The sequence below is a fragment of the Chaetodon trifascialis genome, chromosome 18 (genome assembly GCF_039877785.1).
Source record: "Chaetodon trifascialis isolate fChaTrf1 chromosome 18, fChaTrf1.hap1, whole genome shotgun sequence".
In the NCBI taxonomy this organism is placed as follows: Eukaryota; Metazoa; Chordata; class Actinopteri; order Chaetodontiformes; family Chaetodontidae; genus Chaetodon; species Chaetodon trifascialis.
In genome coordinates, this window is record NC_092073.1 from 5,426,367 (window position 1) to 5,451,649 (window position 25,283).

The window sequence follows — 25,283 nt, forward strand, 5'->3', positions numbered from 1 at the left end:
TTCTGATATCGTCATTATAATACAAACTGTTGCAATGTTCCAGTACAGAAGCCTCACACAATACCAAAGAAAAGAGAACTATAATTCATCAGAATTTTTGACAGCTCAACAAACAGACAGGACCGCATTGAAATGAAATACATTATAGAAGAAACAAATACATCTAGAGTGGATGAGTAGGGTGGCATATAAAACAGAACAGAAAAAAATACTTGTGTGATGTTTCTGAAATAACATCCCTGGATGAAGGAACTGCTGCTTTAGCCATCATTGTGAACTGTTCACCTCTTTGGCAACAGAGACCTTGTTGCTTGTAAGCAATTCAGCCTCCATCACAACCCAAATGTTTTTTGTTTTTGTTTTTTTTGATACCAAGCATCATGTTTCATCACTCCGATCATATCAAATCAATCATCATTCCAATCTCTCCTTCTTTGTTATTCATTATGTTGCAAGAACCCACAGTCAGGCAAGTCCCCTAGATTAGGATGAAAGCTTTATAAAGGAGATGTTTTTAATATATATAGATTTATTTATTTATTTATTTATTATTTTTTTTTTTTTTTGTCAAATACAATTTACCCAAGATCATTTTGAAGAGATGAAAATTCACTTTGGACTTTTTAACACTTGAATATGAGTACATGACACCATTGTTACAAGTACAGAACATCACTGGCCTCTGCCTTTTTAAATGGATTTTTAAAAAAAAATGTTAACATGCTGATTATTTCATTTACAAGTTTTACAGATCTGTAACTTTTTACATGAGGGTTGGACAAACTGTCCACTCAAACTGTGCATGCTCTCCAAAGTGCCGTGGCACTTTCCCAATAGAATCAACAGCCACATCCCATTCTCAACACCTTCAAATAAGGTGTACCGTTTCTGCAAACTAAACATTCTGAATCGTATTACATAACACGTCTCATTTCAAAACACAGCAGTCGATTCCCAGTCACAGCCAAGTGGCATATATATCATGGTGAAGTTAGATTATCTGTCCAAATACAACCTGAAGCTATTTGGAACTTGAGGGATTAGACAGGGTTGCCCTCTATCGCCCATACATCTTGTACCCAGGCTGGAAGCTGCTGATCAGTAGATGTCTCTGGTCTGATCCCAAAGCATGACACACTCTGTCAGCCTTTGAACCTCGGTGCTGCTGAATCCACAAGTCCCCCCCCCCACCCACCCACACACACAGTTCTTTGGAAATGCAGTACAATTATATGAGGGGGATTTTTACTTTGTCTACAAAACTGAATAAAAGCTTGAAGGGACATGAGTATTTTGCTCTTTGAAAAACAAAAAAACAAAACAGCACAATTATCATTGGCAATTACATCTGTATGTTATGTATGAATGTTAGATTATATCATACAGCACATGAGGGACTACATAATCATGCTTAATGTCTCCTTAAGTTGGTGTAAATTTTGGGCATCAACTGAGCAAAAAATAGAATGTGCTTAGGAGTCAGTGTCTACCAAAATAAAATATTGATCTCATTGCAGGGCAACTGCTGCACTGTGGCCGCATGATACTTGTGGTGGATAACATTCACTTACAGTATGATTCTTGAGATATAAATCAACTACTTTATTATTCATAAATGTTTCAGTTTGAATTGGAACATCTGCATTTCTGATGGATGGTGCACAATTTCCTTTTCAGCTCAAAAGTTAACAACAACAACAACAACAACTAAAGAATCCCATTTATTTTAGAGGTTATACTGTATCACGATAATGATCTGAAGTTGTTGCGCTATGAAACCAAAAAACACCTTTGTGTTTGTGTCAGATTGTCAAAGCGTTTTGCTTATAAATGCTCTGCGCGGATAAAAATCTCTATGATATATCATCTGAAAATAAAGCTAAAAATATATTACTGTGAGATATAAGACGGAGGATTTCAACAAAAGTAACTTGTTTCTCCCAAACATGGATCATATACAATGCTGATGATTAGCAAGCCTACTCTCTACGTTGCACTGCATCTCATGTCACCATCCAGCCACTCAAACTTCTATCTGTATCTGTGTGTTTGTGTGCTGACATGAACATAATACGAACTAGCAATACTCATGATCCGAAGTGGGTGAGTCCTCATTCACCTTTCTGTGATAATGAGACATCCCAGGGAGGGGCACAGCAACTGAAGCATGCCATTTAAAAAACAACGCAGGTCAATTAAAATTAATCATCCAATGGTCACATGTCAAGATTTTGAATGACTCATAAATTGTGACATCCTTTTTATTCCTACTGAGGATGCAATACAAATTAAAATGACAAGGGACATTTTATTTATTTTTTTTTTTCACACCAAAGCTAGCACATTAAAATAAAGCTAAATTCAACATACTGTAACACTGAACTCCAAGTGTTGACTTACGTAGCTCAAATAACGTATGTTCCCCTCATTTAAGCCTTCAGACTAATAAGCATGCACACCTGTATATGTATCACTAACAAGATGTAAAATTATGCACATCAGATAATTTGGATGGCCAATACAGCTGAAGAAAAATGAGAAGTTTAACCTTTTTTTAACCTGATGGTTTATGTTAACAGTCTAAATTAACATGTACTTCAGTTTCTTTTGCTTCTTTGAAAGGGCCGGAGTGCCTATTCACAATGAAGTTCAATGGCCAATATGGAGAGTGTCAGCTATGTATACAGCACATACAGTAATTCTAGGTGTTTCAAATAAAACAGATATATATCTAGAATCATATATATTACACAAATGTAGATTCTCCTTTTTTTCTTGTTCACTTCTGAGCAATGAACACATGAACAGGAACAGCGAAACCATAAGAAAATCATTCTTCCATGAGAGTTATCCAACAAGATACACAGTCCGTTCACACCGGAGCGTTGTGCCTCAGATGGTGTCGACGTCTGTACAAAAGATAATCCAACTGGTTTAAAGGTGACTGGTGTTTACAGTGGCTAATGACAATGTGCTGGGTACAAGAGCAGTAGTGGCTGGGAAATGAGGGCCAACTGTGTAGTCCGCATGGTGAGGGGGAAAAAATAAAACAGGCAATTTTTTGGTTCACTCTGAGAGCAAACGTGGAGAGAGCGAGATCAGGGAGCAAACCATGTCAGTTCTTCAAATTACAACAAGGCATCCCTCACCAAACCACATACCAGAAGGAGGACAGCCAGTCCATAGCTTGATGATATCCTTGTACCTGAGGAGAGAGGAAACAAAGGATTTAACCATAGCACAGATTTCCATAGCTCAATGAATAGACCAGCACAACACTTTAAAAAAGAATTGTTGGGTTAGACAATATTTCGATACGTCGTAACATGTTTTAAGATTTGTCACACCTTTTAAAATGTATGGTCTCAGTCTTTCAAGAAACGCTTGAGTACATGAAACAGTCAGGGCCAGACAGTCCCTCAACTAGCATGAGAGAATATAAGAATATTTAGATAGATAGATAGATAGATAGATAGATAGATAGATAGATAGATAGATAGATAGATAGATAGATAGATAGATAGATTTTTTTTTTTTTTGTATTAAGTGATGGGGAAACCATTTCAAAACAGTCAGTTGGACTGATTCATGTAAATATTGGATTTTTATATGCTAATATGATTTTTGTAGCAATGAGAGACATTCTTGTCTGGCTATTGTATCCATTAACAGTTACTCAATTTATTTCCGATCAAATGTATTTCATCATGACACCTAACCTTAACTATTAATTTTAACTCAAACCATGATCTTCCCTTAAACCTAATCAAGTTATTTTTGTGCCTAAATCTAACCAAACCAGAGCCATAGAGTTGTCAGACTGTACAAGGGATTAACAGTATTTTCCAACAGGGACTTTTAAAAGTTTTGGAAAGCAAAGGTGAATTGTATCCTATTAATTTTGTTGTTTGATTGGAAGGGCTTCACACCCTTACGTATTTTCTATCTCATGACACAATAAAGTGCACAATACCTCATCAGGCGGTACAAAATGTGTCTTTTTTTGTTTTCATGTTTACATTTTTCATCCTCTCCTCCATTAGATTTGGTACATATCGCTGCAGTCACCAATGAGGACTGTGCACACCGCTTGACTGCAAAGCAGGCTTTAAATGCATCGGTTTAATACATAAAACCCATTAAAACACATCTTGGTTATTTCTTTGTCATTAAATTGCTTTTAAAACAATGGCAAACATTGTGTTACAGTAAACAGTCTTCGGACTGTTGTGGAAAGGATTTACATGGACAGCTACCATCGCCTTGGCACTGACAAACTGCCATCATCACAGTAGGCAGGGCAGCTCTGACTGTTTACTGAGCATCTGACATGACTAACAACTGCAAACTAGAACACAGCCTCCTCAGCTCACTATTTGATTCACCTGGGTCTTGGGGACATCAAACCTGAACTGATGCGAGCAAAATAACAGATGACAACGATACAATACTATGCAGCAGAACTCCATGGCCAAAAAACAGCTTATCCTCCTTCACTCCTTCAGTAGAAAGAGGAGGAAAGGATGTGAGAAAGACAGAGCTTGAAAGCAGGGAGAAATGAGCAATAAGAGGCGCACGAAGTTGTAATCTTGTGAAACAAGGCAGGACATGGGAAATAGAAAATGAAATATTCACTAAATCATACTGACATTGACTAGATTCCAGTGTCAGACTGGCTGATGGTTCTAAGAAGAAAATCGTCCAGGGGGACACTTTGTTTCTTGCGGCCCAGCTCTGGGTTGTCTGGGCTGCTGGGGATTGTGGGATGAAGAGAGGAAGGGGGGGGGGGTGGAGGGCTTTGACCCTTTATTCCTCCCCACCACATCTCATTTGGCTTGAGGAGATCTAGAGAACAGGAGAGCCACAGTGGAGCAGCAATCACTCCGGGCCAAAACACCCTTCACACAGAGAATAATTAATCAGCCTCCAGCTAGGAGGCAGAGCAAGACACAGACGCAGAGAGACATACAAATATACATGGAAAAAACATGCACTAATTCACTATTATCAAGCATTTTACAATAATCTACTCAGCGACAGTAAAACCACAGTTAAATGGGTCAAATTCCCTTTAAAAACTGAAAGCCACTTAATTATGCATCCCAGGATCCCGAAGCAGTTGCCAAGCTAACCTATGCCATTCTCCACATCTTACACTGTTTTGAAGCACAGTCATGGTGTCGCATATCTCCATGTAATGGAGTTGAAATGCAAAGCTACAATCTGTCTGCACTGCACTACTAAATGATGGTGAAAATTATGAAAAGATATTGAGGATTGACCTTGCTGAATATCTGAGTGGGGCCTGTTTTTTTTTTTTTTTTTACATTATTTCAAAGTGTATTTATAAAGATTTATCTATCAAGGCTGCGAGGAAGTGGTGAGACATTTGAGACAAATTTTGTAAATGGACTGAATGGACAAAAAGGGACAATTACAAAAAAAAAAAAAAAAAAAAAAGGATGCTGCTGACAACCTTATCTGTTCATATCTGAACAATGTGTTTTACTGTGTATAACCTGTTGATAAAGTCACACTGGGGCTAAATGATTAGTGACTACCTCAAATTGGCACTTGTTGATGATTTTGCAAATCTTGGCTGGGATTGTGTTCTACTAAGCCCATTTAGTGTTTCGTCTCCTGCTCCATGTGTTAAGGCTTAACGAAATCCATCAGTGGTACAAAACAGCACTGACTTCACCAGTGTTGATTCATCTCTTCAGCCACATTGGTGGCAAAGTCACCTGGATGAATGATTTTTTGATCAGCTGATTTTTATATTGGATACAGTACATAAGGACAATGGTGTTGTTGTACTAGACAGGTTAAACGCATTGTTATTACCCAGTCAGTGCGTACAGTCAGACTGTACATGTTAAATTAGTTACTGTCTGGGTCACTGTGTTTGTAGATTGCATTTGTCTTATGAACTGGATGCAAGCATATTAACATACATTTTGTATTTTCTCTCAAGTCTTTTAGACATTTAAGATATTCAGGGCAATACTGTGTTCAGGTGATGAAGCTATGTAACACTTTCCACACTTTTTTCTGTGTTTTGATGGGAAGTCACATGGGAGTCATTTTCTGACTTTATTTCTCATGTTATTGTTATTATATCTTGATATATGTCATTGCCAACATTCACAAAAAAAAACAACAATTTATTTTGTCAAAAACCTGATAAATCTTATTCCTCTGTGCCACTGAGCTCCACTGTCCAAAATCTATTAGAAGCCATCAGTGAGGCACACTGTTGCACTGACTGACACAATCCTCTATTACTATGAACATACACACTGCCAACATTTGGCATTTCCCATATACACTGTCCTGCTGCCCTAAATACTCACTAGAGCACCAAATTTTGATTAATCCGCATCTAAAAATGGTCCCCACCAAATGTACAATTTGAATTTGGTTTGATGAAACCTCAAGTGCCCAGCTGTTCAAAAAACTAAATACAAATGTTTAAAATGTTGGATTTCTGCAATATGTTTTAAAAGATGAATGTTTTTTTTGTGCCACAGACTGAGAAGGGAAGCAGTAAAGTAGTAACAGAAATTGTTTTTGGTCTGTTTTTTGATCTCCTCAAACATATTAATTGCTGATGGTTAAAATAAATGTTTCCTTAAAACCTTGACATACTAAAATTAATTAAAACTTCTTTGAGTTTAAAATTGATCCTGAATTCAAATGTTCTTATTTTGGGTATAACCCAACATGATGGGTCAGTGCATGACACACAGCTGTGCTATGTCATTTCTTTGCTTTGATGTCTTTCAGGGGCACTTTTAAAATCCATTGAAGAAACTTTAAACACTGCTAGTCTCCCTCTAGAATCTGGTGATCAAGCCACACTTGTACACAGCAGGGAGATTGCTATTCATTCATTACTGATTTGCTGTTGCTGTGGTGTATTTCTTTAGTTGGTATTTGGATAGCAATTTTTTCCAGTTTAGTAGTCTGAGAGAACACAAACAGTGAAAAAAAAAGGTCCTCTAATGTTGCTCATTTTCATAAGAATGTGTCTACATGCAGACAGATGAAAACATGATGACAGCTTAATGTCCTGTTGTCTCTGAAGCTGTAAGTAATTCATTGTAGGTCATACAGAACGCCATGTGCAGGACAACTGTGTCAGGTTGTTCTGAGGTTTACCTTGAGCAGCAATTGTGTCTCATTTCATACTTTGGCCACCTTCAAGGAGAAGTTAAAAGTTATTTGTCGATATTTTGGTCAGACATGGAATGCCATTTTTGATCTTGGGCGGCAGACTGTGAAAACACCAGTGACAATGATAGATAAGTCCAGAACTTTATCTTTCTATCCCTTACAAGTCTGATATGTTATTTTCGACAATATATTAGATTGCTGTTAATAGACCAAGTCAAAAACCAAAGCAGAAGTAATGGCAGAGATCTGGAGGAAAACAAGATTGCCACAGTGAACTACAAAATGGGAAAAAAGATGAGCAGTCAGACTGGTTGTAGACAAACCAGCACTTCATCCAGAATATTTTAGAACTGGTTCCTAACCTTTTGGGGTTGTATCTGTTCTGGCCAAGAAATGTTTACTAATGACCCTTTATCACAGGTTACATATGTCAGTGTGCTTTATTCTGACACTATTTCATTTTACAGTACTAGCCTTCAGAGGCTTGACAAGGTTAAACTCCACATTACACAAGAAGGAAACATTTGAGAAAAGTTAGAAAAGCTATGATTCTGTGTAATATTTTGTCTCTTCTTTCCCAACCTCTAAATCATTTTGCAACCACTCATATTGTGGCCTTTTGACGTAAAACCAAATCAGAGCACACTTGAGATAATAGTAATATGCTCACAAACTGAATGATAGATCCAAGTTTTAGTAGGAATGTTGTCTGTAATGTGTGAATTTTACTGTGCACCTTCATTTTAACTTCAAAATAAGTTGATGATAAATGCAAAGCTATCATTACAAATAGGAATGAACTACGGCGGAGGTTTTCAAAGACACTGTGGGCAATCCTCAAACAAAGTAAAGACAGCTGCATCCTCTCCACACTGCCCCCATCAACCACTGTTGACTATAAAACTGACTTTTCTGCAGTGATGTTCACAAGTTTTCATCACAGGACATAAAATAATGTTATATAGAGCGTAACATGAAAACAGTTATTCATGAAGATTTTAGATCTCCCTTTATTATTCTTAGTCTTACCTACTGTGTATTCAGGGGATGATCATGCTCTACATTTTGTAACTGCTGCTCCCATAATGTTTTGGGGATATTAACCGAGAGTATAATGTTGCAGTGGAGTCATTTGGCTGTGGGCTACAACTTGGGCCCTGTTTTTTTAGCCTGGGATGTGACAAAACGTCTTAATAGACATGGGACTGCAAAATGTCTGATGATGCAAATATCATAGAATTTTTTCCAGAACTGAAGTGGATCACAACAAAGGACTGATCCTCTATCTCTTAAATGTTTCGGGCTCTGCCTGTAGCTAGTAGTTTCTCTTGAGTACAAGTTTTCCCCTGTAGTGCTGCTGAGCCCATTTAAAACTCCGTTGTGCACTGGGCGGGGCCTGGCTGCAACACCAGTAGCAGTCTATATTCACAATGAATCACTGTCACAGTCCCAGCTTTTCAGAGCAGATGTGTGAGACAGCCACACTCCCATATATGTTTACATTATGGCAAATTGACCCCATTTAAAACATGCTGAATGGATTATTAGCAGACAGCTATCACTCAATTAATTTGAGGCTGAAAAAAAGCAAGCTCTGGAGTTATAAGGAGTGTCATTTATTGACGAATTGTCGACAAATTGGGAAAATTATGGACATTTATTTGTAGTGGACATCGGAGATAAGGATATCATTTCATAACACTAAATTTAAAATTATGTGAATCATGTTTGCGTCAGTGTTTTAAATACTTTAATTTCCTCCATGAACTGTGTGTCACCGCAACTGCTGCTCCAACTGCTGACTGCTGCGTTGGTGCACGAACAAAACTACGTTAACTGATTCACAATTAGAACACCTGCATGCTCTGGTCCCTTTTACCGCATTCAATCTCTCCCTCATGTCTCTCCCCCCTTCGATTTTACTGTGATGGGGTCACAGATAAACCTAATCGCCTGAAAATCTCTGAACTGATTCTTTGATACTTATATATCACTTATTAGACTGTTACACCTCGCTCTGGCCATTAGTATGCCTCTGATATGAGGTTGTTCCCTGGCACTGAAAATGCATCTAAATCATTCACATACACAGCAAAACTATGTCTAAAACTATTATTCTCCTATAAATCACATACACTCATTCAGCTATTCTTTTATGTGAGCTGTTTTTTGCTTCAAAACTAGCTTTGCAGACGAGCTTACTAAAGGTAAAGGTACCTTCTGTGTTCCTGTGCTATCTTTAGAAAACAACAAAGGAAGAGCATTTGTGAAGTATTGTTGTTATTGTACACTACCATGCATTTTAATTGCTGAGCAAAGAAGAAAATACAAAAGAGGATCAAGCAATGCAGCTGAAAACACACACACACACACACACACACACACACACACACACACACACACACACACACACACACACACACACACACACACACACACACACAGAGAGAGAGAGAGTAGGCAATGGTTATATTCCTTCATTTATCCATCACTGTGGCTAAAAGCATCTCCACCCACTTCCTGTCATAGTTTGCTTGACAAGATCATTACATGTATGTCTGAAGTCATTTTGGATTAATTTACAGCAGAATTCTGATGCTGTTATTCAGCTGAAGAGGAGAAGCTCAGAGAAAAACGAACTAGGTGAAAAGATTTCCATGACAGATATGATTTGGAGATGTGGGACATTTATGAGATGTCTCAAGGTTTAGAATTGTGACATGATGCTTCTTTGCGTTTACATTTTCTCTATGTACTTCCTTGGCTTTCCTCCACATTCAGAGGGACTGCATGCTGACTTATCTGAAGGCATAATGAGTAAGAGTATCTGTCTGAGCTAGTAGAGATGTTTTCAGGCTTTCTTGGTGCATGCTGGGAGAGAATAGACCCACAATGAATACTCTTCATTTTGTCCTACTTAACCTAACACAACACTCAACATTTTGCCAAAATGTTTTTGGCTCGGTGAAATGGTGATGTGGAATATCAATTCCAGGCCAGCAAGGTAGTCAGGTTCAGTGAGGCAGGGAAGTGAATCACCACAGCACCTCCACAGGGAGCTCAAACTGGCTTAGTGCCAGTTCCATCTATTCCCGCTGATCCCTGGCCGGCTGACTGGCTAGCTGACTGTCTCTTTGACTCGCTTGCTTACTTGCCTGGTGGCTCTGTCATAAAACTCGCTGTCTGATTTGCTTGTTGACTGATACACTCTAACAGACAGTCTGGCTGCATGAGCCATGGCTGGATTGGTGGCTGACTGACTGGTTAAATACAACTGGATGTCATTACCTTGCAGCTTGACTGTTCATCTGTGGGTGAGGGTAAATGTGATAACACAGTCTGGTGTGCAATGTAAAAGCTCCAAAATTACCATCCACCACATTTGAAAGGATCACAGCAGCAGATTTGTGTGTTTCAGCCGACATTACTGTGACCATTTTCCAGACCATACAGCCATAACTGAGATGAGAAACATGCGGCTGATTGGAGCTTAAGGTGGGGGCCCACCATTGGACAGTTTTATTCATCTTTGTTCTTTCACTATCACTGTTTCCTTCCTCAGACACGAACACATACTGATTCTATGAATGTTTCAGCTTTATCAGCATCCAGTGTGTACCTGTTTCCCTGGGAAATTACAGCGATGGAATGTAAATGAAACTTATTTGACAGCATTAGTTTCTAGTCAAATTCCAAGTTTTTGGGCATAAAACATATGATGAGGATCATGTATAAAATAATATGTAAAAATATTTTCAATGCAGGACTTTTAGCCTTAGTTGAATATTTTTACACTGTGGTTCTTTTGTACTTTAACCTTTGAATCAGAATACTTCCTCCACCACGTACTGGTTAAATAACTATCTTACAAAATCGTTGAATAAGCGGTTATCTTACAAAATATATAGCTAAACAGCTTACAAACTCTGACAACATTGTCGGCTTTTCCTCTTTGTTTTTAGCTCTGTTTACCTGAAGCATTATTTTAAGTGAAGTGAAGTTTAAGTGTGTTATGTTCCTATAAAACTGTAACATGACGATTAAACGCATATCTTTTTTTTTTTTTTAATTTTGCTTTGTTTGTTACACAGAGGACTGTGTAGCATTTTGTACACATGGCCTACAATTCAGCCTTAAATGTTTGAGATGAAGTTTCAACAAGTGGGTTTCAACAAAAGTGGTCTGCATATTATGTGTGTCAAGAGTTTGTAGTGACGGTGCTTGTTAAGTTAGCTGAACATAATGAGCAGATAAGAACATAGTGTCTTATCTTTGAAGATATTCATCACATCAAAGATAGCACGATGTTGTGTTTGAAATGCACAATTCAAAGCATATCCACATATTTACAACTAACACTGTCTTAATGCACAGTTTGCTAGCCAGTGTTGCAAACACAACATCCAATGTAACAGCACAATTGAGGGTCTTGAGGGTACAAGCAAAATGTAATGAATGCATTGAATGTAATGATCAAAAAATAGCATTAGCATTTGTAGGCACAGTAAATCAAAACACAAGTACTGTCCCAGCAACCTTTTACTTCAGTTCATACTGTACTGTGTAATCTGTGCAAATGGGAACATTATTATTAAACAGAGAAGACCCAAGAATGGATCCCTGAGGAACTTCACAGACTATCCAGATGCACTTTCTTTCATACTTAAAAATTAACTTGATGCTAATTTGAGCGCACAGTGCACACAGTCTTAAAAATAAGACCCCTTGCCACCTTTTGGGCTCCTTGGCGTTTTGACATCTTGATTCCTATTAGCTGGAAACACATACATCTAAAATGGGCAAAAATATTGGTACATTAGCTCCATTATCTGCTCCAGTCTGGTGTACAAAGTCAGTTTTCAGTGTTACTCACAAATAGTATTTAGCACAGGTTGATATCTGAAATCGGACATGATTGTTGTTAGGTCAACTTCTAGTTTTGAGTTAATTTTGGACACATATTGGTGATAGAAATTGTTGGCACTACTCTTTGGCTCCATATTAGTACTATTCTTGTGTTGTTTCTTTGGAACAGGCACAGTAATGCCTGTGACTGGTGGATATAAACTGTCACTGCTGCAGTCTCAGTTGACATGGAGACATTTAGCCATATAACTGCAAGGCTTCCGTGGATCTCAGAAGAGGGCTCTTTACATGCTGAGCATTCAGAGATGTTTGCCAGATTTACAAACACCCAAAAGACAAAATTGTGAGAAAGGAAGGACCCATGGAAGCATCCACATGAACCTGAAATGACACATTGACATTGCGTGCGACTGCTTGAGCAATATGAATGCAGCCGTGAACGGCAGTCTTGCTGTTCCTAACCACCTACTGGAGTGATGACTCACTGGTGTTCTTTCCTTAGACATATGCAGGAAAGGCAGTTTAAAAAAATATGGTGGTTCTTCAAAACAAGGTCAGTGATTTTTTGTTTGGATGAATGCTTATGCAATCAAGCTGAGTCCATATTTGTTTTTCTTTCATGCGGGAACCAGGCTGGCCTCAGGGGTGGAGGGACAAGTCTGGCTTAGGGGACATTTTTCTTTCCTTTTTTTTTCCACATTCAGCACTGGTCACCTCTGAGCTTTGAGAGAACAACACTGCCAGGAACGATAGAGGCCGAGCTGTGATCTAACAACAGCTGACACACTGGTGGGGAGTAGCTGTGAACAAACCACTCTGCTGCTGCTGCTCCTGCAGCCGCTCCACCAGCCACCGTCACATTTCCCCCATCTGGAAAGTGCCTCATTGTTTACAGATGCAGCAATGCGGAAAAGGAAAATATCGGCACTCTCCCAGGTTTAATTTCATCTCAGCCCATTTACCTATTGTTGCTCATCTGCCTCCAACCTGAGCGCAGCAGTAATAGAACTCTGTCGCCCTCAGCCGTAACACCTCTCTGCTGCTTAGAGAAGGTGGCTAAGGCTGCCTGAGCAGCCACAGAGAGGCATTTATCAGTGTCAGACACACCGCACAGAGGACTCACTGCAACACAGTTGTCAGCATAATTTGGCTGCTCATAATCTCCAACTCTGCAGCCCCGGGGATTATTCAACTTTTTACCTCTATTCAGTGGCAAGTAATATCTTTCTATGTTTGCTTCAGGGTACAGAGGGCTATCTGAGCCCAGAGCAGGGCCGACTTTGTGTCTGGCCAGGTGGCAAATGATTGGCACGTATAGATTAGGAGGAGCAGGACAATTATAACATAGTTTAATAGTCAGAGAACTGAAAATAATGCAAAGAGTTAATGAGAGAATATACAAACCTAAGGGGAAGAACTGGCTGAGACTTAGGGACGTTGCTGCTGCTATACAAGTTGAACACCATGAAGATACAAGAATGAATTCCTCTATCAGATTAAGTACGCAGGCATGAAAAAGATATGAGGAAAAGTGCAATGTGCAAAATGTTCTCACACACATAAAGTCAACTCCATGCACAAACAAAAACACAAGAATGCATTGCATATGTGTAAATTATTTATCACAAATGATGAGTAAAGGATGCATCATTACTACAAATATGTATTTTTGTCTAATTAGCATGATAATGCAGCCACATCAGTGACAGTTTCAGTTCAGTTATTTTGTCGCACGTTATTGTTTAGGTTAAGCTTTTTACTGATGGTTTGAGACCATCCTCACTAGAAAAATGACAGCACTGATCATTTGCTCTAGTGTGAGCTTCAGGTAATGAAAATAATCTCTTTGTAATAGAGGCAGAAGTAGTGTGAGGTTGTTATACTAAAAAACTTCTTGGGCAGGGGTTCAAGGTGGCTGTACTGGTGTGTAAAGTGTCTGATTTTTGGGACCTGAGACCACTCTTTGTATCCCATTTATCTACCAACAGTTGCTTCTTTTAATCATAACCGCAATCATTCCCTAACATTAATCAAGTAGTTTTAGGTCCCGAAACTTGACCAATCCAGAAGAATAGGACCAATTCCTTTTCAGGATGAAGAACACATTTAGTTTAGTTGTTTGTACAAACAGCATAAAAATGATAATAGAAATAGTAGTAATAGATACTAGAAAAGAATAACCTAACACCAACAACCAACTGAAAAGCAACATCTTGCACATGTAAACAACACCCAACTGTTAAACCAGCTAACCTAACTGGTGTTAAGCTCCTCTTTAATCATCGGTGATAACAAAATCCAGATAAAATTCATTCAGTTGGTCATATAGCCCTGAAGCTATAGGGTTAAATATTTAAATGCATGTATGTTATGTATTTAACCGAGATCATGATGTTTTATGGATTTTTTGAATACTGTTAGCTGTAAGCTTCCACAGTTACATCTGTTTAAGCCGGATAAATGTGTTAATATGACTCACAGCATATGGAAACAGATCATGTATTATACATACGTTATGTTTGAGCTGTAGCACGAAGGCTTTCTTGGACAGTTTGTTCATTCAGGATGCTTGCTTCTGTTGCTTGACAGTTCCTTTATTTCGGAGCATTTTATTTTGGAGGGATATCAAGCTAAAGTGCTGACTTTTTAAAGGTTGCCGAAATGTATTATGTTACAGTAATTTTATTAACTAGTGCTGCATTTTCTTAAAATGTAGATCACATTATTACACCAGAAAATCTTACACATCACTTTGGCTTACAAAATGATTAAAGTGAAATGTTTAATGTGAGATGGTGATGGCTTTAACAGAGAATGACTGCACAGACTGGTTGCTGATTCCTTGAATGGGTGAATTTTGTTCATGTTCGTGCATGTTCGTCAAAGAAATCCACTGGGAACACAGCTGACCTCAACCACAATGGAAGGATTAAATCATCCTCCCCTGGCTCAGTCTGCACGTTTTCCATTTCTTGCAAATGCTGATGATGTTTGCACTCACCAAGACAACTCAATAGGTATTACACTGCACACATCTTTGAGAGGATTTCAGCCTTACTGCACTTGCTGAAGGACAAAGGTAACATTGATATTCTTTCCAATCTGCTGAGTATAATTACAGACTGGGTATCAGATTCCCATGGCAGAGCCATACTGCAGTAAATCTCATGAAAGTTCAATAAAAATAATAACAACTTAAAGCCAGTATGTGTAGCATTTTATGTGATTATAGCTCATCAAATTTTTCTAAAGGTGTCACTTTTTGTGGGTTGAAAAATGAGACAATGTTGGATAAAATCTATGTATGTGTTGCTTTCAGCCCCACATTCTCAGTGTCCCCGGGCCATATAGACAGACTACTTGAGGACACAAATAAGTAAACTCAAATTCAAGCCACAGATAATAATTAAGGAGTAGAGAAATTCAAGATAATTGTGGAAAATAATGTAATATAATGGTATAAAAAGATGCCACTGATATGGGCTTGCCTGCTCGGGCAGGGAGTTCTACAACTGAGAAGCCTGCAGCAAGAAGACCCTCGATAATAAGGTGAGTTTAAGAAGCACCAGAGGAGGCATGCCTGAGGAGCTCTGGAGCTGCTCATGGGGGATGAAAATTTCTAAAATGTGGTTGGGAGCCTGGCCACGTAGTGCCTTAAACATTAAAAGTAAAGTCTTAAAATCAATTTTAACGCTCAGCCAGTGAAGAGAAGCATGAAAGGGCAAAATGTGTTCTCATCTCGAAGAATTAGTTAAAAGATGAGCAGCAGCATTTTGGGTATGCTGGAGGAAGGAGATTGACTTGTAGCTGATCGCAGGAATGAAGGTAATTGCAATGCTCAAAACAAGATGAAATAAAACCACAGATTTCTTCAATATCTGTGGTGACTGAAAAAAAGATTTAATTTTAGCTATGGTCCTCAGCAGAAAGAAACACTGCATCACCCTAGTCACTTGCTTATCAATGCTTATTATTATTATTACTATTATTATTATTATTATTATTATTATTATTATTATTATTAGTAGTAGTAGTAGTAGTAGTAGTAGTATGGTGGATAGTTCCTCTAAACAGCTTGCAGTTGTGCATAATGGACAGGAACAAGCACAGCTCAATAGTGGGGTCTCACATTTCGATTCACTGACATGCTGACAGTGACATTCTCCTCTTCTCCAGCATGCATGCTTCTCTTGCTGGGCTCTGCAAACATGTGCGGGAAGACTTAAGCATGGTAGAATGTCAACTGGCAGATGGGGCTACCAGCTTTATGAATTGGAAGCTAGTAAGAAATGGTGCATTCCCGCTACCTGGTGCAAGTAGAGATGAAAGCTTGTGCTACTCTTTACGTCTCAGGGAGGGTGATAGGGTAATTAATCAATACTAAAGACCGGGACAGATTACTTGGCTAGCTTCTACTAATTCTGGTTCTCAAATCACACTTTTCCTGCTTGTTCTATAAAACCTTAACAGTTCAGTGAGATCAAACACTCACCACAAAATCTGTATACTGGTTCCACTCTCATTGGATCCAATGGGCTCTATTTTTGATTCCGCTGCCAGCATGGTGCAGGCGCGGTGCAAAGTCAGATTCGCTTCACCAATGGGCGTGGTGGCACAGACTTTGGTATTTTCATGCACTGTGCTTCCGGTGCATCTACTCCCCCATCTCATCTCAGTCCCACCCAGCAGCGCAACTCAGAAGGAGGAGCGCCTCGGCAGCGGTGTTTTTAAAGGTGAGACGTATGGCAAGTTTTGGGATGACTGAGCCCGCGCTGGAAAGTGTCCGACACCCAAACTTCTCCCAGGAGGAGACACGTCACTCATGTCTAAATATGAGGTCCTTAGATGGTAAATCTTCGGCCTCCTCCTCCTCCTCCTCAAAGCAATGATGTACTCCATCTTTGTAGATAACGTTAAGCATTACTATGATAACATTTGTATTTGGAATGAAATGACGTGGGTAATAGCGGACAACGATCATCACTTACGTTTTTTCATGTGTCTGTCTCTCTCTGTCTCTCGAGTGCTCTGAGATAGATGCAGTATATAGGCTCTGTAGGATGCCACGGCTGTTTCTGGTTGGCACAGCAACGTTAACCGATTAGTTCGCATCCCTGTTTCACCTGTGTACATTCGGTCAGGGTGAGGGACCATTACGCGTGCCGAACGCGCTTGTATGTGCTGACTCAGATAGTTGCATTGAATCGTCGCTGTTGCTAATTATTGATCGCAGTGTGCGTTTGATGACTGACCGAGCACTGCTGGAAACACCGTTAAAACCACACTGCCATCTTGCTGACAGTGTGATATATGGCGTCATCAACCACGTTTTCAGTGGATAGCCGTTATCACCTAGCAGCCACACATCCAGAGGGGTGTCCCCCTGAAAGACTGTAGGGATGCTAGAATTCGCCACGATGAACGAGTCATGTGCCGACCCGGGGAAAGTGGCATACACGTTTGTCACCAGGCAATTTGAGTCACAGATCACCAGACATCCCTGTTTCACCTGTGAACATTCAGTCAGGTTGAGTGACCATTACGTGTGCCGAACACGCTTGCGATGAAATACTGATCAAAATATATAAATTTAGGTCTGACTGTATGTGCTGACCCAGATAGTTGCATTGAATCATGGTTGTTGCTAATTATTGATCTCAGTGAAATGCCAGACACTGTGGAAACCAGCCTGTGAGGTATTGGTGACATGAGTGCACGACTCCACCCGTTTACGAAAATCCACTTGCCCAGCGGAATCGAAAATAGAGCTCAATGTGTTGATCAGTGTTTCAGTTATAACTTGAATGATGCAGGTGAAACATAGTTACAATTTGGGGGAAGGTTTGTTTTCTGAAAGCGTAATTTTACACTTGACTTGGTTGTTCTGAATCTGAACCAAACAACCTTTTTCTTTTTACTGAAGTAGGTGACTCATGAATACGTCAGACAGGAAGGTTGCAGACCAGACTTTATGCTGGTAGTAAAAATTCTGGCCAGATGAGTCTTTTTGTGTTGCACCCTCATTATGTAACCCTCCCCCAGGGGCTTACCTGAGCCAGGGTTGTGTTTAGCTGTATTGGAGGATGTGTGAGAAGTCGAGGTGGAGGCCACCCTCTGGTCTGAACTCATGTTGTCCTGGCCCAGAGGTGAGCTGGTCTTTCTTGGCTTCTTGTCCGTCAGGTGCAGCGGGGAGCTTTTCTTCGGGGGTGGCAGTGGTCGTCGTGGCCTGGCTGTGGCATTGACCTTCAGCCAGGCCTGGGCTTTGTACTCCACAATCTCTCCATAGTTAGCTCTGGTCACCCGGCACTCATACAGTCCTTCGTCACTCTTGCTGACTCTGGAGATCTGTAGCTTGTGTGAGATGTCATTGCCCTGGACTTTCACTGTCTGTTAGAGTAATTAAAAGAGACCACAGTGTCATAACAGTGCATGGTATGATGGAATGCAACAAGGTTTCATGACACATCATGCCACTTTATTCTACAACATGCTACATGACCATTATTCTGTGACATTTAGACGCTAACACACTCCAATTTGAACTCATATACAGAAGTGGCAATGATAATTCCAGGTATAAAATATATTGTTTGAAGCACAGATTTCTTTGTTAGACAGGGCTGGGCTAAAATAGTGATTCTTCTTCAATACTGCAACAGCCCTTGAGGACTCTTAACTACCTCTTTACACCAGTGGCCCTCGAGCCAATATGTTTTGCTTACAGGTTTGCACACAAAATCGTGCTAGTGGTGTCTTAAGAGGGACTGAAATAAAGGGTGCATGTATGTTTATATAGCAATTTCAATGTACGTCATTTTTAAGTTGATTCTGGATCACTACTTCTTACTCTGGAATTTCTGGACAGTCAACTGAGAAACTGATTATAGATAAAATAGCTAGACGCTAATGTATGTTTTTGGCAGACATTAAGGTACTTAAAATCACAAAGATGCAGCAGAAATGCAGAAGCAGTCCTGCTGCAGTGGTGCTTACAATGGCTGAATATATTTAGAAATGTTTAATGTTTGGTAGATATAGTTAAGAAAAATCTCTGACGGTTGACAAATGTCTCTTCTTTCCCTGTATATACATATGATCCTATGCCAACACTGGCAGTGTCACTTAAAATTGTATTTAATCTTGGCATTTTTTTTAGGATAGGGCTATTTTCCATCTGGTCAAGACACCTAAGTAAAGTGTCACAGCTGCTGACCAGTGTGACTTCTGATGTGGTGAATGCCAAAGTACAATAAACTGACACAACAAATTAACAAATAACAAGGCCACATATTTAGAGGACACAGAATATATAATGCATTACTGTCTATGAGATAAACGTTCTTCAACAGTATATTTTTCTATCTATTTTCCTGAAGATGATGGTAAAGAATTAAGACGCAGAATAGAAAACTATCGGTGATCTACAACTGGCCTTGTGTTCATTTATTAATAAGCGTCCCATGGTGGCCTGTACAGCCCTGAAAGCAGCACAACAAACTCAGTTACCTGCCCATTTTAATCAGGACAGCTTAACTGGATGCACTGGTGTGGCCGATGGAAATATTGAGTGGTCCATGGCAGATCTTTGCTGACATACGTCAAACCTGTCTCCTAGAATTTATGCTTATGCGCAGCAACATTTTTTTACCAAATACTTTTGAAGCCCTGAATTATGTTCTCTGGCAATGCCTTTCCAGTTTGCAGACTGCTACATTCTTGTTTTTTTCAGAGGTCATTGAAAGGTTGGGGTAAACAGCAGGCTGACAAAGCATGAGATTTTAAAGCTGGAGATCCCGGATATCCTTGTAATCTCTGCATGGCAACTTTCACTAGAACCATTTTATTCTGAATATATTCAAGATGGTTCGGTTGAAATGTTTGTGGTTGCTAGTAGAGTTTTGCTGTGTTCTTAAAGGAAAATGATGGTTATGATCAAGAAAACCTAGATCTATGCTATTACTCTGAGTGCAATGTTATTGTAATTTGTAGAAATGATGACCCAATTTTCAATAATCCAAAATTTGGATTATGGGTTACCTTGAACCCAGACCAGTCACTTTACATTGCATTACATTGCATTTAGATTACATGGCCATGACTCTTTGACTGTATGAGTCCAGTGGAGTCATTCAGAGACAGGCTGTGTGGTGCACTGGGCACAGAAAGCACATACAAAGCAGCAAGAAAAAGGGGCAGAACGGTTGCTGGGGCATGAGCAAAGGCAGGGAACCACTCTGACAGTAATAATACACTGCCACTGATTTCACTGATTAGGTCCTTTCTCTGCTTGAAGGTGTATTATTCTGGGAAATCAGCTGCTGTTGTGCTTGCTTGGAATGAAACGCTGCAAACTTGGGTCACGACGGAGCACGTTTGAGAAGCAGTGGGCTGCAACTAGTGATGTTCTTCAACTTACACTTATTTTTGTCCCCTCGTCGTCAGGATCAGGCTCTGGTATCATCTCCATCTGGGAACACAAAAATGGAACAGAAAGAGAAGGAAAGCATTATCAAAGTGTAACAGAGTAGCTGAGTACCGTGTAGCCCTCAAAGAGCCACAGTGAGGACACATTCAAAGACGTATTTTATGCAAGTCTAGCCGCAGACTTCCTAAAACCAGCTATGCAATTACTACAACAACTTTCAAAAAAGCATCATCTATCTGCTGATCGTTATAAATTTTTTATTCCAACATCAACACACAGTTTTCAGACTGAGTGACTGCATTGCTACTGGTCGGCTTTTAAAAATAAATGCACAAAGATGTCACTTTTGCAACAGTTTTTGATTTATTTTTAGACTCTTTGAGTGGTTCTGCAAAGAAATTAAAGACATCTTCTAGACGCTGCAGTGAATCACGAGGAACAACTGGTTCAGACCAGGATACCATGTGACAAACTAACATCTTCCTAAGACAAATTGTGCCTCTAAACCTCATCAGTCTCCGCAGTAAAAGTAATATTACCCATGAAAACTATATAATAATACATGTCAGAAGGCCTGGAATAGCTCTTCAGTTAAAGACAATTTCAAAAAACAAGAAATACTGAACAGCAGCATAGCTTAGGGGCTCATGAAATGTCCCTGTTTGGGCCCCAGTGACATAATTCTAGCATGGTGGCAAGCACTAAAGCCTACAGCCTGCAACGTAGACTGGGCATTGATTTTAGAGGCTATAATTTATTTATCCCACATCGGATGCCAAATGGATGTGCGCCCGGAAAAAAAGTCTGCTGACTACAAAGCTGAAGAGGAGCAACGGCAAGAGCAGTGCAGCAGAAAAGGCTTGAGTGGAGGAGGAAGTTTCTCCAGAGGACATGGGAGCTATTGGCTCCACGGCTGAAACAAAAAAGGAAGGGCAGGAGAGGGATAAGATGGCTACTTATGAGCATTTGCAGCAGAGACGTTCCTTCAAGTGTTGTAATTACCTCGGAGGAGCCAGGCACTTTTTCTCTGGAGGATGTTCGGCAGACAGGTGATTAATGAGCAGAATTAGGAGCCATAGCTCTCTCTGTCTGCATGTATGCATGACTCTTACATCTTGACTTCACAGATGGACCTGGCATTCACTATTGTATCAAGGAGACGTCTTTAACGGTGAGGCAGGATTAATTGTCCTCACTCTTGACATTGGACTGTTTCAAGTCATCAGTTTCAGCCTTCCTTTTTACAAACTTCACAGCAGTTATATGGGCCGGGTGTGCAGTCTATATATGTCACCTGAGGAGGATAAAGTAAGAATTCCATTGGAGGACAGATGCTTAACTCTTGCCTACATGTTGCTGCTGCTGCTTTCAGGAAAACATGGTCACAGTGACAAATAAGCTGGAGGAAAAAGGCTTAATTGCTGCTCACACATTTCATTATGGAAAATCCTATGGGCTTCTTGAAATGCCTTAAAAAAGCTGAATTATTTCTCAAAGCAAAACACCGCTAATATGTGATCATTGCTCCATTGATTAGTTAGTTAGGAATGGTGAGTAACTAGCCTTTGTTAACATCTGGGAATATAAACAGAACTTAATAGAACTTTAAATTTGTGAAAGTGGAACTACACATCAAGATGAGTGTACGTGTCAAACTCTGAACTGTACTCAGCATTTGTTTATTGTCTTCTGTGGCTCTGGAGGAGCTTTGTCAGGTCTGAGAAAATAACCCTGATAATGTCTGCAGACTTTTCTCGGCTTCCACTATATTTTGGTGATATATTTTTATCGCCATAAATAAGGGACATGGAGTTTGACAGTCTACATGTGTTTAGCAGGCAGTGAGGGTCTAATGAAAAGACATTAAGGAACATAGAATTTTTTTGGTTGGAGCTTAGCTCTGATGACGATGTTCATGATGAATGTGCCATCATCTGCTATATCCTGCTTTGACTGATCAAAGGTGAACCATAATAAATTCTTCAGCTGCTGTGTACTGTTAAGCACTGTGTGGGAACATCTCACTACTGCAGTGTTTTGTCACTTTGATACTTTCTCCTTTTCTTTGCAGCCCCTTTTGATGCAAACTGAGGAAGAGCATCAACCTTGAAATGTTATAATCCAAAGCAAGTGCAAGTCCAAGCTTCTTTGTGTTCTTTGTGACATTATTTGCCTGTATTTTGCGCCTATTGAGCCGATCACAGCTCCCCTTATTCTTTCTTTGAACCATTGTAAAGCATGTACACCTAAGTCTCATGGCTGACTGCAAAACAGCTTGAAACTCACCCGTTGCTATTACTGCCCAATTTGCATGCTATTGATTGCAAACACTTGGTCTACAGTAAAATATCTACATTGTCATTGCTCTGGGAGTAGCATACTGACTCAGACAGACTATTTGGGCTCTTTGGGCACCAACAAGCACCAGACTGTAGCAAAATAGCCACAAACCTCTGTGGTTACTTGTCGTGTTGATGAATTACTCTGAACGGCTTCTATTGCAAATCAACAAGCATGTAGAAGATGGACACATTGAAAACAGCTCACACAGAAAAATCGTAGATCAATTAAAATCTCTCTCTCTACTAATAGCTCCCTCAGGGCTGTCTGTTCCTGCCAGTCAACCACAAATGCACACAAACACCCTTCCTCCTATGATACATACCTCCATGATACAAAACACTGGGTAACCTGTGTGTACCACCGTTTTAGGAGTCTGGCCAAAGTGTCGCCTGAAGCTCTGTATGTTTAATTACAACACAAGCATAAGTGTGACTGAAATAAGAAACAAATAGACGGCATTTTTAACCTCAGTGATGGCAGTTTGGTGGTATTTAACTGCAGATGTTATTGTGCGGATCATAATGATGAATAAAATCCCACCCTACTATGCACAGCAAACATGATGACACTAGGATCTTCAACATGTCCAGAAAAATGACTTTGACTTAAAAAGAACTCCTTCCTCTGAGGGAAACTCTCCACAGGATCCCCAAACTGTCAGTGCAACATGACAGAGAGAGCCCAGTGATGAAAGGGGGTGAAAGTAGTGAATGTGACTGGCCATGACTGTCACAGCCTCTAACATGGCCAAATATATGACTGACAGTAGAGAGAGTAAGAGAACTTATAGCACATAATATTATTTTATACACACACACACACACACACACACACACACACACACACACATACACACACACACACATATATATATATATATATATAGATATATCTATATCTATCTATCTATCTATCTATCTAGATAGATAGATAGATATATATATATATATAGAGAGAGAGAGAGAGAGAGAGAACTTATATACATTATGTTATAGCACTCTTTTATTCCTATGCAGTCATTCATTACTGTGAGTGTGTGTATTTATGTGAGACAATCAGAGTGATCACAGCTGTGGTTGAATCCTGAACCCCGTGCCCTGGATCAGCAAGCATGCCTGGCCAAAAAAAACACACACACACAAAAGTGTTTGGCATCCTACTGATGCACTGGGCAGGTCACACTTGACTGTGATCTGTCCTATCTACCATTCAGTGATGCTCAGTTGCTCAGGTGTTCACATGCTGTGGTGAAAAGGAGGGTGTGAGACGCCACATGATCAATGGGTAAAGAAATATTTGCCTTCAATAGCACCAGCTCCAGTTCATATCCTGTTTCAGACTAGGAAGTGTCAACCGTTTTATTATTAAATAATCAAGTCTTTTCCTGGGGGTTACTGTTTTTATTGGCCTAACTTTAGCTATACTGTAGTTGCCATTTGCAGATGTTGTAGGAGTAATGAAGTAAAAGCACACAAATATTGCAGTTATTTGATTACAGAGTGAGTACACTTATGATACTAAATGTAAGCTCAAGTGAAGGTTCGGTCAGGAAGATTATTCTTCTGCATGCTCAGGCCTGTAGTTTATCTCTCATACCAGCCTGTCATTTGCTCCTCTCATGCTTGTGCATGAATTCCTGGCTGTCATTGTCTGGGGTTGTTAATTGAGTTATAAGCTGGGCACATTTATCGAATGGCACAGCGTAACACCTTCATCTTGATGCTCTCTTTTTAAATTTGATTCCCTCTCTCTGCCTTTTGTAGTTCTTGTCACTGTGATGTCTATCATCCCGTCCCTGTCCAGTCCAACTCATCGGCTTCATCATTTCCTCAGTCTCAGCAGAGTCATCAGCCAGCACTATGACCAGTCTCTGGACTCCATGGTGGGATTCTGCTCAGGGCAGACACCCCTCGATTACAAAATCTCCCTGTAGAGTCAAAGCGCCAAAGACTTTCTGTCAACACTTAAATATCACATCATATCATCTGTCATCATAGACAATTATCTTTTCTTCGTTCACTTGTCTCTCCTGGCTGAAATATATTTCCTATGAAATGAATGCGGTTGAGATATAGTTAGTGTTTTATATCTGTTTGAACTTTATGCTGAATTGTGAGATTAGCCTAGTTAAGATCAGATACTGCATGTACATGGAATGACCGGACGTGCCTTAAACACGTTACAAGAGACAAAATCCTTACTATTGATTCATCCTATGCAACTCTCTGTTCTTTCGATGCACACATCACAAAAATCATCATATTACATGTCACAAACTACAAAAACATTCTGAAGATGGTCAAAATATATACATGAGGGATATGTCATAGAGACACAAGTGCAGTATCCTGATGATCGAGGCAATGAAAGTGTTTTTCTTTCATTTTCAAGCCTAAATGAAACTCTGTATGTGGCCAAAAGGTGTACATGTCGCTGTATTGTTGAGTGAAAGTTGTTGCTGTCATAGTGATGG

The 25,283-nt window shown here is 39.7% G+C and overlaps 1 protein-coding gene across 1 annotated transcript in view; it reads right to left on the reverse strand.

Moving 5' to 3' along the window:
• Positions 1 to 708: 708 nt before the first annotated feature.
• Positions 709 to 25,283, reverse strand: part of vstm2a (V-set and transmembrane domain containing 2A) — a 75,177-nt gene continuing 50,602 nt past the window's right edge. The window contains exons 3-5 of the mRNA XM_070985953.1: positions 20,459 to 20,509; positions 18,093 to 18,429; positions 709 to 3,205 (exon numbers count right to left, since the gene is read on the reverse strand). Coding sequence (XP_070842054.1) covers positions 3,129 to 3,205; positions 18,093 to 18,429; positions 20,459 to 20,509 — 465 coding nt within the window. The 3' untranslated portion in view covers positions 709 to 3,128. The remainder of the gene's footprint in view (positions 3,206 to 18,092; positions 18,430 to 20,458; positions 20,510 to 25,283) is intronic.